This window comes from Hyalella azteca, unplaced genomic scaffold, assembly GCF_000764305.2.
Source record: "Hyalella azteca isolate HAZT.00-mixed unplaced genomic scaffold, Hazt_2.0.2 contig2429, whole genome shotgun sequence".
Taxonomy (NCBI): domain Eukaryota; kingdom Metazoa; phylum Arthropoda; class Malacostraca; order Amphipoda; family Hyalellidae; genus Hyalella; species Hyalella azteca.
The window spans coordinates 46,318-61,692 of record NW_025932704.1 but is presented as its reverse complement, the minus strand read 5'-3'; the positions used below and the strand labels follow the sequence as shown (position 1 = coordinate 61,692).

At 36.2% G+C, this 15,375-nt stretch overlaps 3 protein-coding genes across 4 annotated transcripts in view; 2 read left to right on the top strand and 1 right to left on the bottom strand.

Annotated features, from left to right (window-relative positions):
• The first annotated feature begins 259 nt into the window (after positions 1–259).
• Positions 260–3,013, top strand: LOC108669353 (transmembrane protein 179). The gene is made up of 5 exons (XM_018156665.2): positions 260–470; positions 747–923; positions 1,199–1,327; positions 1,510–1,600; positions 1,908–3,013. The coding sequence occupies exons 1-5, from the start codon at positions 349–351 to the stop codon at positions 2,058–2,060; spliced, it is 672 nt and encodes a 223-aa protein (XP_018012154.1). The 5' UTR covers positions 260–348; the 3' UTR covers positions 2,061–3,013.
• Positions 3,014–3,287: 274 nt separating this feature from the next.
• LOC108669351 (COP9 signalosome complex subunit 1) lies at positions 3,288–14,298 on the bottom strand. 2 transcript variants are annotated; one of them, XM_018156661.1, is made up of 14 exons: positions 14,109–14,298; positions 10,914–11,003; positions 10,449–10,627; positions 10,065–10,263; positions 9,568–9,729; positions 8,477–8,560; positions 8,062–8,157; positions 7,495–7,643; positions 6,973–7,078; positions 6,052–6,140; positions 5,717–5,811; positions 5,580–5,614; positions 4,533–4,655; positions 3,288–3,750 (listed from the first exon to the last, which is right to left on the bottom strand). In XM_018156661.1, the coding sequence occupies exons 1-14, from the start codon at positions 14,118–14,120 to the stop codon at positions 3,664–3,666; spliced, it is 1,506 nt and encodes a 501-aa protein (XP_018012150.1). In that variant the 5' UTR covers positions 14,121–14,298; the 3' UTR covers positions 3,288–3,663. The 2 variants fall into 2 exon arrangements, with proteins under 2 accessions (XP_018012150.1, XP_018012149.1); XM_018156660.1 differs by lacking the exon at positions 5,580–5,614 and having other exon boundaries at positions 5,682–5,811.
• Positions 14,299–14,646: 348 nt separating this feature from the next.
• Positions 14,647–15,375, top strand: part of LOC108669352 (RNA 3'-terminal phosphate cyclase) — a 7,348-nt gene continuing 6,619 nt past the window's right edge. Inside the window, exon 1 of the mRNA XM_018156663.2 lies at positions 14,647–14,689. Within this exon, the coding sequence (XP_018012152.2) occupies positions 14,648–14,689 (42 nt within the window). The 5' untranslated portion in view covers position 14,647. The remainder of the gene's footprint in view (positions 14,690–15,375) is intronic.

The following is a 15,375-nucleotide window of genomic DNA, read 5'->3' as shown; positions in this document are numbered from 1 at the left end:
TTCAATCCATTATAAGCTAAAGTTAGGATCTGGATCATCTTGTACTAGGTACAACTGATACGTTTGGTGCTCAGACTAAGCATAAATAGCTTAACTAATGCACAAAGAATGTTTCCTTTTGATGATTTTGGACAACAAATGTATTTCTGTTCATCTTTTGAAATTTTCTAAATGCTCGAATAGGTTTATAATCAGTAGTAACTAGTACGGGTATAGTATATATTCATGAGCAATTATTTAAGTTCATTATCTTGTTTACAGAAAACATGAAATAAATTGCTGGATCAAAAGTTCACCATTTCTAATTGAAAAGTTGGATGTCTGATTTTTCTTGCTACATAAGCAAATATGTCTGAGCCTAGTTTTTTTTCTGACACTTTAACTTTGGTTCAAGTTGCTGGCTATGTAGTTGCTGTAATTTTTGGGCTCTGTGCCTTAGTACCAACCATTCTGCATCTCATTGACTTTGAGTAAGTTTTTACTGTTTATAGTCTCATAGTTTATAGTCATAAAGTCTTGGCAGAGATAGTTGTGACTGAATAATTTTGAGCCTTTTAGCTTACATTTTTAGCTTACTGAGTTTTAGCTTACATTTGACATTTTCATATCAAGCTAAAGAAAATAGATGTATGTATATAAAACCATTTCCTTTTATCTATCCATAACCTCAATGAAACAAAGTAAATTCCTATTCATATATCTTATTACTAATTTATTTTGATCTAATGGCCATTTTTTTTTCTCAGAGGTCATTGCCTTCTTTTCACAAATGGCACTTGGCAAGCATCTGACGGTCAGTTTGTGGCTGACTGGGGCTCACAGTTTTACTGTGACTACAATATCTTCTGGTCCTTCTTCAGTGTTTTGATTGCCCTCACACAGCTTGTAATTTTTGCTAAAAATGCCAAAAGGAACACATCAAAGTAAGTTCTTGAGCTATTCTATGAGTTATATTACATCTTCATGCTGCAACAAATAGGTTGGAACTACCATGAAATGTATATTATCATGCTGTATTAAGATATTATCAAGAAAGCTTTTTTACAAATTATTGTGCGCATAGCTCACAGTATTTTGTCAAACTTTCTTGGCAGAAAAATGATTTAATGTAATAATGAAAATTTTGTTGAAAATTGCTATTCATCCTGCTGATTTTTCCCACATTGATTTTCTGTCTAAGCATCTAATTTTTGAGCAGAGGCTTCTTGACCGTCCTGGGTGACTTGGTTGTGTGTACCCTTGTGTGCATCTTGGTGTTTGCTGGAGCCGTCATGACATCAGTCGGTTACAACAGATGGTGTGACGCCATCTTGCAAAGATTTACAGAGTGAGTTATTGTTCTATGATGAAGAGCATTTAGACTAGAGACTGGAATTACTTCCTATACTTAGTTGTGTGTGTTAAGTTGAGTGCCATTGCTAGTAATTAACGCATAATTATCCTAATTTCTAATGTTTTTATTGTGTTGCCTTATAATTATGCATGAATTTAGTGTAAATTGCTTTACAGGTGTGAAGATGCTGCTTCTCCAACCACTGGCATAGACCGAAAAGATGGGATCAATACTGCACATTTTTACATTCACTATGGAATAATTCAAGTTCGTACAATTGTTAACTTACATAGTGTTCACAGCAGCATAATTTAGCCTGCTTAAATTTTTTGTCTTATTCAAAATTATTTTATGTATTTGGAAGCAATACACTAATAAAATATTTTATTTTGTCAGTTTATGCCACGATTAAAATTCTATTCAGCTTGGCTTTTCAATTTGTTGAGAGTTTTAATATTTTGAATTTTCTACTGCACCAGGCTTGTTTCAGTTTCCAAAAGCAAAATGTGTGACTCAACTCTTCCATTATGGTCCCGGTTAACTTTGGATTATAATCCTAATCGATTGTGTGCAGTTTGGAGCCTGGTCATGCTGGCCAACATGGGTAGCGTTGAGCCTCTTCGTGTTAAGCAGATTTATTTCTCTGCACCAAGACTACGTCATCAGAGTCTCCATGGCCAGGGAGCGCGCAAGGCTATGTGGAGACCCTTCTCAACTTCTCACTTAGCTTTAGCTTCAGAACGAAGCAATTCTTCTGTTCTACTATACTTACGTATACCCACTTCTCCTGTAAATAGAATTATGTAAATATATATATTTTTATCATAGTTTAGCCGACCATCGGTTATTTAATTCGTTTAAGATTTTCTGAAATTGATTTATCCTAGAGCTTCTATCGAAGTAAAAGCTACTAAAACAGCGTTTTCGGTTTCTAAGGATTTTCACAAATTTTGAGATATCGTTATAGGATTTTTTTTCCAATATAGAAATTCGAAGCAACGCCGATGCAAAGGGCAATTTTCTAGGTATAGTTTACTTGAGATCTCTTCATGTCAACTGCGGTAAGATCGTGGAAGCTCCTGCGTATTGATGAGGGGAAATTTTGTCTCATTGTGCGCTGCGAAACTTTACATCAAATCGTGCGCTGTGAGATTCTGTTAGCGCTTCTTATAGGAATGCATGTTTATATAGTATAGGTATTGTCCTTGAAAATTAAGCATTGTAATGACATACGATTGCTAAGATCACTTGTTCACGAGGCATTTTTTCCAGGTCTCACTTACACGGTATGTATAAAGTGTTAGTCTTTAAAAAACGGACAAGGGAAATTTACAAATTATCCTATTATACGTTAAACAATTGAGTAAAATAACGCTGTGGACGCTCGCTATGATTGTAGTCACGCTTCTCATGGCTGGCTGTGCAGACCTGCTTAGCTGTTTAATCTTGGTAATGTGCAGTAAATACATTGTAATTTCTTTGTGCAGTACCCGCTATATTATGAAACGTAAAATAATTAGATTATTAGTTTTTATAGGTAGGTTTTCATTCTTGAGTTGATATTTACTCTGCCGATGGTGTTGACAAAGATCATATCAAGATTATTTGATCTTGGTCAGGCTCTTGTTTCATTCCTATGCTTGCATAGAAGCTATGAATCACAATATATAAAAGAACATATATTATTTTCTTGCCAATGTCAATTTCATCTTACCCAAAACCTTTTGAGCTATAACCTGGCAGTTTGTGCCCAGGATAAAATTGTTCATTAATTCCGTTTTAATAGCTGCGCACGGAGACTCCAAGCATCACCTATTGACCAAGGATAGTTAAGAGAATATAGAGAATATCAGAGTTCAGAGAATATTTAGTATTCAGTAACATGTATACTAACTACGTATGTGTTGATCAAGTATATGGTGGTGTAGCGTGTTGAAATCAACTTAAAAAAATCGAAATTTTGTAAAGAATCTTTATTTGTTAGCATACCTTCCATTGGTGTTAGACGTCATCGTGATTTAAAACAATGTAATTAGATTGATTGAGCGTCTCTACCTAACTTTCTGCGATTTTACATATAGCTTTATGGAAATTTAATAATTTTAATTCGATCAATTTTGTTCCTTAGTACATCATCGCCTGGTGGTAATGCCAACTTCATTCACAAAACTAAAATAAAATAAAAATAGAAACAAAAAAAATTTTTTTTTAGGAACCCATTACTACTTGCACCGATTGAATCCGGTAGAACTGGATCTTCTATAAGAAAAAAAAGTATGTTGCAGAACTTCAGTTCGTTCGACGCAGAAAAATAACGGGTATGAAAGCTCTCATGAACCCTGCAGTTCACTGAGAGTGTCGGCAGCGCTGCCGCTCGAGCCTGGCATTGCATCACGCGATGGCGGCTTCACGTGCATCTGCAAATAAAAAGTCAAGGGTTAATGGAGTACTTCAGGTTGAATGCTTTTTAAGACATAATTTTTATGCGTGAACTTGCGCCCCGATACAATAACTGTTTACCAATCATGAGCATCAAATCATAAAATTAGTTAAATAATCGAGAAACTTATTAAAGATTGCATTGAAAACCCTTCAAACGCTGTACAAGAGAATGGTAGCAAGTTTGGTTTGTTTTGCATCAGTTGCTGGCGAATTCGACCGTCCTTTCTCACAGCGTTATGATCAAGCACTGTGAACAAATTGCTTCCTTGGAGCGAGGAAATGAAGTGAGTGCAACAATTATAATTGCGATGATTTCTACAAGCTAAACAAACTTTATGATTTATGCGTCCTTGAAAATGAAACCTCGTAGTTTTTCCATGGAGTTTTATGCATATTGGGAAAAGATAACGAAATGATAGAGGTTCACAACTTGCCTTTAAAAACAGTTAACCTGAAAGTTAATCGGAAATTGATGCATTTATTTAAATTCACATGCTCATCAACGTCTTCAATACAGGATAAGCATATTATTCTTCAGCGAACTGCAACGTGTCTGATTGTTTAAAATTTCTAACAAATTTATCAACCATTTCTAGTTCTACAACTATCATGAATTTGAGTCGTACTCCTGCATTGGGCTGGCAAGCGCCAAAAAAAGGATAGGACAATTTCTACACGCTAGCATGAATGAAAACTCCAGATAAATTCGAATTTCATTGAAAACTTGCGAACTGAATATCCAATGAAGTCCTCTGACCTGCTGTCGTATGAGAGCAGCCCTGAGAAGGAGCATGTGGAGACGGTCGATGTGCTGCTGGCCCATCTCCAGCGTGCGCTCGAACGTCACGCTGCGTTCCTCCACACACGCAGCGTACACGATCTGTAGGATACACCTTCTTCATTAGATGGGGATGGCCCACTGGGTGATGTAACCGAGATTGTTGGGGTATTGAGACCCGCAAGAGAAGTGTAAAATTCTGGTCGAAGTTGGCTTGGTGGGCGGTTGGTTAAGAATCTGGTGCAGGCAAGTACGGCCTAATCAAAGCTGATGTCAATATATTATAGATTTAATTAAACTCTACGGTCAACAGAGACAGCGCAGTACAACATACAATCGCGAGTGCGTTTCATCTCTACAAGACTCCACATTTAAATGATTCAGATCTCTTGCTGCCAGTCTGTCTGCGTTAAATCAGCTAAGAAAGTCAAAGGAAAAAAAAAAAACTATTCACAAAACAATCAGCTGCAAATATGTGGCAAATAAGTTTCGTTCTATAATGTAAAAATTATATGGTAAGATTTGTAAGATATCATCTGTCACATATACAAGCTGTTACGCAACACAGAGCTAATCAAATCTCCCTTTCATCAAGCAAATATTTTATTTTCTGATCGCACGAATCAATTAGATACTCTTTGTTCTTCATTCTCTTCTTATTTATCACACTTATTTGCTTTAAACTTTCCACTGATTAACTGATTCAGCTTAAGACTCATTAATTATACTCATTATCATTCAGCACAAAAAAATACTTGTATCCTGAACTTTTCATTGGTTTTAATCCACAATTCTTTATTTTATCTATAAATATCGTGATCTTGAATACGTCTGTGTACTTTTCACTGTTTTCTGTAGTCGTACTTTCAAAAATAGTTACGAGTTCGTAACTCCGTCAGCCGATCACTGACGGCTTTTTAAGTTAAACCCACCAATCACAGATGAGAATTCGGCCGCTACGTGCACGACGTGTACTCAAATGTTTTGACACGATGGCCCCAGGCCAGCTGTTGGTGCCCTCCTAACCTTATTGTGGCTGTCGATGCGGGCCTGAATGAGACCCTCCAAGATGAGCGCCATGAGCTCATGATAGGATGGCCCCAGGCCTGCTTTTGGTGCCCTCCTAACCTTATTGTGGCTGTCGATGCGGGCCTGAATGAGACCCTCCAAGATGAGCGCCATGAGCTCATCCTCCAGTCCGCTCACCGTAGTGTTGAACGCCCCCGCCATGCGCTCCAGGCTCGCGCTCTTAAAAGGTCTGAAACGCAAGTAAAATATTGTTGTAATCATGCAAGTAAAAAATTCTTTCCAAATAAGACAGTAAAAATAAGGCAAAAAACTATAATTTACTTTTAAACCAATGAATTTTTCATAGCAGATCTATATTCCAGTCACAGTTCACTGCTCTAGCTCATAATTAAATCGGGGAAAGATAATGAGGTAAATAGATTATTATTATATGAATCCAGGTAATGAAGTTCATGAAGTTTGGCTGGACCTGAAGTATTGGATGAGGCCGCGGTTCCTGATCTTGGAGTAGAGCGTCTTGACGTGCGAGGCGAGGTACATGTCCAGCATCAGCGTGTCCTGCGAACCATCACACTTATCAGTTACAAGCAAGCCTGTTTAGATTCAGAGCCCGTACTCATGAAATATTTACGAGTTAGTAACTCCGTCAGCTTATCACTGAGTACTTTTCAAGCCAAGCCCTACGATCACTGACGAGCAATTGGCTGCTCCGTGAAATTAATTGAGATTCATTATTTTTCGGCAGGCTCACAAATATGTGTGTGAACTAATAATTAATTCACCCATAAATACTGATGAAAAAGGGCGATGGTTTCAGGCGTGAACATTGTTGCAATAAATTCAAGGTTAAAACTTGTAAAATTCTTCATCTGTTGTTATACACAGATAAGGAAGAAAATAGAATAACGAGATAAAAAATTAGAAAACACAAAAATGTGAACAAAAGAGAATTAAAGCATCAACGTAAAGAATAATATAAGTCTACGTTGTAAAATAATGTTGTTAATTTTATGTTATTTTAATGATGTTTATTTCATCGCAGCAAGATCTAAAATAGAAGCCAGCTTAGCTAGTACGGTATTTATAAAAAAAATTCGAAGGAAGGCTGTAATCCACAAGTCAATCTTTCGTTATTTTTATAAGATATTGACACGAAATAGGCTGAACAAAACACTAATTGCAGTACTAGTTTAAATATTTAACAATACGACATCATCACCTACAGATCATGCTATGTGTAAAGATTACACTTAAGGTGCAATTTACTCGTCAACAGTTTAATTAATGATTGATTTAGAAGCCGGCTACTAATACAAAACTTTGAAGTAGTTAAGTAACAAATAAAAGAAAGGTGAGTTGAGTTTGTAGAAGTTAAAGCGTTGTGACAAACCTTGAGCTCATCAAGGAGTTTGAGGCACTGCGCGTATTTGGACTGGTAGAACTTGAAGATGAGATCACGCAGCTGCGGCTCCAGCTCCAGGAATTGCTTGAATGAACTGGATCACAAATAAATATTTAGAACTATAACTTAATAAGAGTAATTTCCTCAATACATCGCATGTAAATCAAAGTGCTGATGATATTCAATGATACAGTTTGACAATGGATTAGAACTAAAATAGTTGGACTGCTTATGAGCTTTTTTATTTTTAAATCATCTAACTTATTAGATTTTGCAATACAAGATCCTGTTCCTAGAAAACACACGCAACCCTATCATCTAAACGCGACCTAAAACTGTGAACTTTATTGCTGAAAATTTTTTAAGTTTGTGGATTATTCGGCAGTAAAGAATGGTCAAGTAAAACATGAAGGAATGCAATAATTAACCTTTTTACAAACAATAAATCGCAAACAAGCCTCTAAAGACTTTTTTTTCCTAAGATCTAATAAAGTAAAGACAAGAGCCAACCTGCTCATGATGACGCGTTGGTGCAGCTCTTGTCTGGTGAAGGTGGCGAGGGCACACAGACCGCCGTACACAGCCACGTTCCACGGCGACAAGATCTCGTTGTACACGCAGCTGTCCAGCTGAGCTGCCAGGAAACTCTTCGCTGCTAACTGAAACAGTAAAGAAAAGTAGAAGAAGTAGTTTCAAAAATAAATATGTCTGCTACTTTCTGATAATTGCTCATATTTGGATTAAGAAAGAAATGAAATATTAAACTTGAACATAAAAGACGTTTAAGATATATTGTATCCAATTGACTTTTAATTCATTGAATTTTTAAAGTAGTAGATTAGAACTGAATAAAAAACAACATTCATCTTACGTTGATAATACTAGTTTAGAACACATATGTTAATTGGACTTGAATGAAGCATAAGCTAGTCATAGATTATTCATAGTTACTCTATCTCACATTACAGATAATAATCAATGTAGAACGTGGTTTATGAAATTTCGTAGTTTAGTTAACTATGTCAATTTGTATTACATGAGGATTAAATATTGTAGCTAACCAGATGTAACACTTACATTATATTTCTTAGTTGCGAGATGCGCAAGACCAGCGGCGCAGGCGAGCTTCGTCTGTATAATTGCTGATTGATCTTTGTTGCTCCCCATCACGGACTGCAAGCAAATATATTTTGTAGTAACTAAAAAAGTTAATTCAATTACAAGGTTAATTGAGAAAATGGAAATACAAGGAACTGAATTATTTCACTGATATTTTTGGGTCTATACATGACCCGTTAATCTTTATTCTGAAACTTTAAAAATTAATTCAATTCAAACAAGGGACTATGACTCCAGGGTAAATTAGTACCAAAATTCTTTCAAAAAGTGCAATTGGAACTTTTTGACTGATCCACTTCACGTTTTATAACTTTGTGATTTATTTCCATTTAAATTCCAAAAGCTTCATCATGAGCACAAATAAGAAGGTTACCTTAGCATCAGTGCTCTCAGTGGTGGCCTGAGCTTTACTGACGTAGCTCAGCACATGAGACCAGTTCTGCAGGTAGATGGACACCTGAGAAAAACAACAACATGACTGATGAGTGGGAATTGCTGACATCGTTTTGTGATGGCAGGTCAACGGTGTTACTACCTCTAAGATAGTAGAAACTGTTCTAGTAAGTAGTGTTCTAGATAGTAGTAACTGTTCTTGATTGAGTTCTGCGCATGCACGCTTCGCCAACGTATTACTACGCCAAGTGCTGATGAGGCTACAGCTGCAGCCGCTGCAGCCGCTGCTCTGCCCACATGAACACTGCTAGCTATGAAGCCACAATTTGTTTGCATACTCCTTTGCAGTATGCAAAGCATACTCCTCTACAATAGTAAGTAATGTAACCTCGCTTAGTAGGTATAGTTCAGCGTAGTAAGATTATAACAATGAGTTGCAGGTTCGAACCTAGCTTCCTGTGACAGTTTTGGTTGAAATCGGCTTATTGGCCGAGTGGTAAGGAGAAGCAAAATTTGCGTGTTCAAAACTTAAGCAAGCCACAAGAATTATGCAATGTCAGTTATAGGGGATAGGCCAGATTTTGCTTATTCAACGCTGACATCACTCTTAGTATTAATAGAGTACAACATCTAAATCAGTTAATTGCAGATCAACAATACAGTCATCGTGAGATATGACCAACGTAACTACACACTGTACGGTATTTAATGTAGTTGCTACTAATGATGACTCATTCAAGTATACTGACAACTGTAAATCAGCATTATAATTTACTCCATTGCAGACCAGAACGTAATGACCACCTTGATCGTGTGATGATCTTGTGACAAATGGTGAGGAGGAACTGAGAGGTGTGCTTGTCAGCTGCATGGCTGTAGCACTTGACATCAGCAGTAAGATTTATTCTATAGCGATACGTATACAATTACGTGATGACCGCCTTGATATTAAATTGATTGAATTACGTGATGACCGAACGTGAGAGGTGCAGTAGTCACGAGCGCGGCTATACCATAGCACTCGTTATCAGAATTATGAAATACTTTATAATATCTGGACCTAATGACCACCTTGATGACATTGAGACACATGGTGAGGATGTGGACGTGAGAGGTGCAGTAGTCACGTGCGCGGCTGTAGCACTTGAGGGCGTTGCTCAGTTCGCCGCAGTCCAGGTAGTGGTCACCAAGCTCGTCATGGCCGCGCCGGATGCTCTCTTTGATGCTGTTTACCTGAGACATACACGTGATCATATCAGGAATAGCAAGATATCAAACATATAATAATAAATTCGACTCTGAACTTCAGTAAAACCAGAATTTAATTCATATTTTGCTGACATCTTTGCATATTTCCATAATTTATGTCTATTGAACTCCTATTAAAATATAAATTATCACAAATTTTACGAATAAATTCAAGAAAACTAGTTTGATTACATATTTGTGATTTCCATTACAAAAAATTTCAGCCACATTTGGCATTTGAATAGTTAATAAATCAATTTCGGGCTTCAGTTTACCGTTTGTTATCTAATCAGCTAATTGTATAACAAAAATTTTATCACTTTGGAACTTTTAAGGTCAGCATCCAGCTTCTCAAGCTTCATAGAGGCTTTCTTAGTCTTTGCTTCAATCCATTGTAAGTCAGGGCCTGGAATAGACTGGGTGCTGCGTGCAGAGGAAACACCACCACTAGCGCCAGCCTCTCCTCCACCGGCAGCAACATCAGGCAGGTTGCCACTCCCTCCACTGCCACTGCTCAGCCTGAGCTCAGCATAATGACAGTGAAGAAAATCAATATCAAAACAATTTTTTGGATTAATAAGTCTACTGTGTAGAACTATCTGAAGCACAATTTTGAAATTAGTTTACCATTTACAGTGAATTTAAGAATATATTTTTGCCTTACTAAAGCAAAAGATAAGGTTAATTTTGTGTCTATTCTTTACCCAGGCTGATGGAGCTTTTGAATGATTTTATTATAAAGAGCCACATTGCAGGTGGTTTGCACATGAGCCAAAGCCATGAGCAAAGCTTCTTCCCTCAGCCCAGGACAGCGATCAGCAATGAAGATGAGGCGATAAAGGCGACCCAAGCCTCCATAGTTGCTTGAAAACAAGTCCAAGTCCTGCAAGTTACATAGTAAAATATTTATAATATAAAAAATCTGTAATGCAATTAAAAAATATATATAAATAAACTACCTACATCTTAAAATGAAATTTTCTTTACTTATAAGCTTGATTTATTCAACAGTAAAGAATTTAAAAATTTTGAACATTTCATACACAACTTGAGAGCACAAATTGAGTTCTATAAATGTATTTATAAGAAACTAGAGGCATCACTTCAATTATCACATTAATTCAAGATTCAGAGGTCTATCTAAAAACTAATATTATGAGAATGCTTACCAAATTTGAATTTTCCACAATTACAGCTTCTTCTTCTTGGTTATCATTTTCTTCATTGACTGGATCAACAACCATTGGCTCCAAATGATTCTGAAAAATTTGAAAGAAAATATGGTAAATGTTAAACATAAATGTATGCAATTGACAGTTCACCTGATTGAATGAGTCTCCCAAACAGTTTCTCTACAAACAATTTTTTTTAAAGTAGAAATCTGTATCAAACAAAGCACTAGGTTGATATAATAAAAATTTTGTGTATAAATGCAAAATATGGTTATAAAATTATTCTCCAAATTTCCCAGTGATATAAAAAAAATCATCATAGATACCAATTTATATACCAAAGTGGAAAATTGGGCAGAAGCCACCCATAAATTGGCAAAAGCACCCATGAATCTGGCAAATTTCATCTATTCCTATCGTATTTTTCCAATTTCCTCATTGAGACCAAAGAAAAACAGCCTATTTTTATCAGCTCTTTTTAAAAATCACAAGTGAAACGATTATTTTTCCCTGCAATTTCAGGCACAATGGATACCAGAGATTTTCTTAGAATCAGTTCATTGTTAATTTCCTCTACTCAAGATTTAAACCAATTTTTATGTATGATAATGCTGGTATCCATGATAAATAGGTTTAATTATTGGAATTGGAATTAAGGTGCTTGCTGACCTCTGGTCAAAACCTTTATATGGGGCATTCATCTGCATAAAAAATCTTTTACTAGCATAAAAAAATCTAAAGTTTACATCACATTTGGAAGTTAACAAAAAGTTCAATTAATAAGTACTCACTACAATCCTAAAAGACTAACATTAAGGTATACATGTCAACATCCTAAAAAAATAGAAACAATGTACTGAAACATTTGGCATGGTTGCTTTTGCCTTCCCACCCTCCCCTCCTTAAGATCCCACTCTTATCATCCCCCTCATCTCCTTCAACCTCCACACGTTTTCAAAATATCTCTCCACACTCTCAAACATAGCTACAGTTGCTCACTCAAACAGACCCACAATCATAGTTATCCACTCTTTGCTTGTTCTTTAATACCCCACTTCATTAATCTCACCTCCCTCATTCAGAAACACTTCCATCATAGACTGTCGCTCTCTCTCATATGCCCCACATTCCATCAACAAGTGCTCCACAGTTTCCTTCTCATCCTCATCACATAAAACATTTGTCTTCCCTCCTCTCATTCCACCATCCATTCACACCAAGCACCCTAGTTCTCATGCAAAACAGAAGGTCCGCTCCTCTACCACCATCATACATACCTACATTCATATTTTGACATCACTTTCATCTGATGTGGTTTTGTAGTGTTCATTCCCTCTATTCCTTGGTTTCAATTTAGCTTTTATATAGGACTCAAAATTGAACTTGAGAAAGAGTCTAAAAAAAGTCTCTGCTTAGACACTATGATTTCAGAAAACTTTCCGCCAACATTCCAAATAGGTTAATGTACAAGATAGCTCAGTTGAAAGCTGAGAAGAGGCTAATAAATTAAAAAAAGGTCCTACTTTTCTTCAGTCATTGTTGTTGAGTGGCATGTCCACTGTGGTCTGTGCTAATTCTTAACTATTCTTGGCTAATAATTAAGAAAAAAAAAAGCAAATCATCTACAATATTTATATTTTACTATGAATTAATCATTTTTTTTGAACAATTGAAATAATATTCCTGATATTCCAGATTGTTTTAGTAGAAAATTACTAGTGTTCTATATAATTGTAATTAATTAACAATGACCTAATATTTTTAATAAATTGAAGAGGTTGCTTTACAAATTTTATATTTCTTATAAAATACTTAAAAAAAACTTTTTAAAAAACCACGTTTTTCTTGTGGACTAAACAGTAGAAAATAAATTATGGCTCGCCCCAAAAAACGTGTGTCGGGCAGATTTATGATTAAAGCGAAAAGCACACAACACACAAATGGTGACGGAATTACCTATGATGTCGGAATATACCGCGTTTACCCTACTCACTGCAGTGAGTGACAGAGAGCGCATTTTCTTGTCGACAAAAATATGAAGTCACGGACAGACAGACGGACATGACAAGCACAATATTGCATTTATTTCATAAATGAGAAAATGCGCTAAAAAGTGCGATTTTGGCTGATATGCCACTGGCAGCCGTGGCAGGTCTAATTTGATTTTACTTTGCGCTTGAACAGTTTGAAGAGTACTAATTTGTAGAGCTAAACAGTTCTTCTATACTCGTGTTCTGTATAGAATTGTGTTAAATTGTGACCTAGTTTTTGTGTTTGGTTTAGTTGTAATGTGTTGTATCATGATTATAGTGATTAGTGGCAACCACAAAGTAGAGAGTATTTTTAGACTCTCCCTCACAGTCTCACTCCCTGTCCCTCAAGGCTCAAGTTCATTTTTGAGTTCCTAGGAATGGATATAGGCTTACTACATAGCTAGGCTAGTAGGTATTTAGACCAGTAAAATATTATGGATAGTATACCACTTACCAGCATTATCAGTTTATCACACATAACTCATGATAACTGACATAAGAAATTGCTTTAAATCTTGACTAAATAAGGAAATAAAAAATGAACTGATTCTAAAAAATCTCTGGTTGGTTTGTCTGTACCATCAATGCTGGCTAAAGGCGGCTAGGATGGAATTCTAGGAATGGAAGTTCACTTACAAAAAAAGCTTTCCACCCATTACAGGCTGGAATTCTAAGAATGGAAGTTCACTTATAAAAAAGCTTTCCACCCAAGCTGAAAAGAAAAGCTTTCCCACAGTGCTGTGCCAGGTGACTGACTAAAGTGACTATAAATGAAAAGGAGGATCAAAAGTGGACAAATGTTTCAATTTTATAGGACATTAGATTTGTAAAAGAATTATTTGGATGTCTCTTGTTTGATGATATTTTTTATTTGACTTTTATTTAATGGATTTTTTTTACATTTTCCAGGCCTTTTGTTGTAATGATCAAGTTTGTCAAGTATTTAGTTAACCAGTACTGTAGTACATATACCATACTTGGAGGCGGGGCTTATGGGCACAACCAATCACAGCTTGAAAGCATCCCCATCAACCAATCACAGCTTGAAAGCATTTCCATCAACCAATCACAGCTAGAAAGCAGTTTAAGAAAAAGAAGAAGGGGGGGTGAGGTGGTGAATAACTGGTTTGTCACTATGGCTTAGGGCTAGCTAGCTTACCTGTAACTGCATGGCTTCAAAATCTATAATGATCTATTTAATCAACTGGGATTTTAAGAATGGTATTACACCGTCAATCAGTTTCAGCATTAGCCAACAGAAATAGCAAAATTCCGCTTTTTAACCCCCCTGGCAGGCTGGCCCTTGGCAGTTTGGGCCTGAGACGTGATGCCTGACCTTCCGCCTTGGGTAGTAAATAGGTACTACGGGCAAGTTAAAACATCTCTGTCTTCAATTTTAGCGGAAAAATTTGCCGGTTACATATTTTTTACATGAATTCTATTGAGATTATCGTCAGCATGCATAATTTTTCGATTTTTGAGTGAAAATAAAGATTTTATTTCTAATCGATATTTTATTCGAATAATCGATATTGATTCGCATGTAATATCGATTATGAGCATGCATAGAGAAGAAGAAAGAAGAATAGTATAGGTAGGACAAACATCTTCTACAGGCATTGGCAGTGATTGGCTAGCAACACAGCAACGTTTGCAAAAAATGCCTCGGTTTACAGTAGTATAGTAGCCTAAGTAGGTATGCTTTTTACACGTCTAAATCGTTTGAATGCGCGTGAATTGGTAAGTTATGACTTTTTTCATTGTATTATAAGCCGGCACTGAGACGATTTGGTTGTTATTTCCATGGTTGAACTATAGCAATATAAGTTCAACCATGGTTAGTAAAGTTTCGTTCAAATCTGTACAGTAGTTTAGAAGAAATGTCATGCTCACTGCAAATTTCAGCACGTCTCGTATCGCCATATAACTCACGAATTTGGGTGAAATTTCAAAAAAATGATTAATAGCTAAACATCACCCATGATCATCGTTAGGTCCTAATGAATACGTGTACCGAGTTTTATCGAGGTATTCATTACTTTGGGAGATATTCCATGCTCACTGAATTTCGGGAGACCGGCCGCAAGTCCCGGCGCGAGTCCGGCCTTAACCCTTTCCACCCGGCTATATGATGGAAGTTATTTTATGTGTATTTTTTGTGTTAATTATACTCTATGGACCTCTATTATAGTTTCTATGCTACTAAAATATAAAAAAATTAATTAATATAAAAAATAGTGATCCGGGACTCCAGAGTCCCGTCAGGGCTCCCGGGACATGACATAATCATATAGCCATCACACGCGATCCCTTGTATTATGCTCCAAGATCTGCACAATATGCACTTATTAACAATAATAATGTAAAATAAAACACGTTTTGCAGTAAACATTTTTTACTTACAAAATTAACACAAAAAAAAAAAA

Excerpts from the sequence above, each read along its gene's own strand:
- LOC108669353 (XM_018156665.2), top strand. The coding sequence starts at position 349 with ATGTCTGAGCCTAGTTTTTTTTCTGACACTTTAACTTTGGTTCAAGTT. Across the intron at positions 924-1,198 it reads GCCAAAAGGAACACATCAAA|AGGCTTCTTGACCGTCCTGG; the intron begins GTAAGTTCTTGA and ends ATTTTTGAGCAG. Across the intron at positions 1,328-1,509 it reads ATCTTGCAAAGATTTACAGA|GTGTGAAGATGCTGCTTCTC; the intron begins GTGAGTTATTGT and ends ATTGCTTTACAG.
- LOC108669351 (XM_018156660.1), bottom strand. Across the intron at positions 7,644-8,061 it reads TCGCAACTAAGAAATATAAT|TTAGCAGCGAAGAGTTTCCT; the intron begins GTAAGTGTTACA and ends TTACTGTTTCAG. Across the intron at positions 7,079-7,494 it reads CAACGCGTCATCATGAGCAG|TTCATTCAAGCAATTCCTGG; the intron begins GTTGGCTCTTGT and ends TTTGTGATCCAG.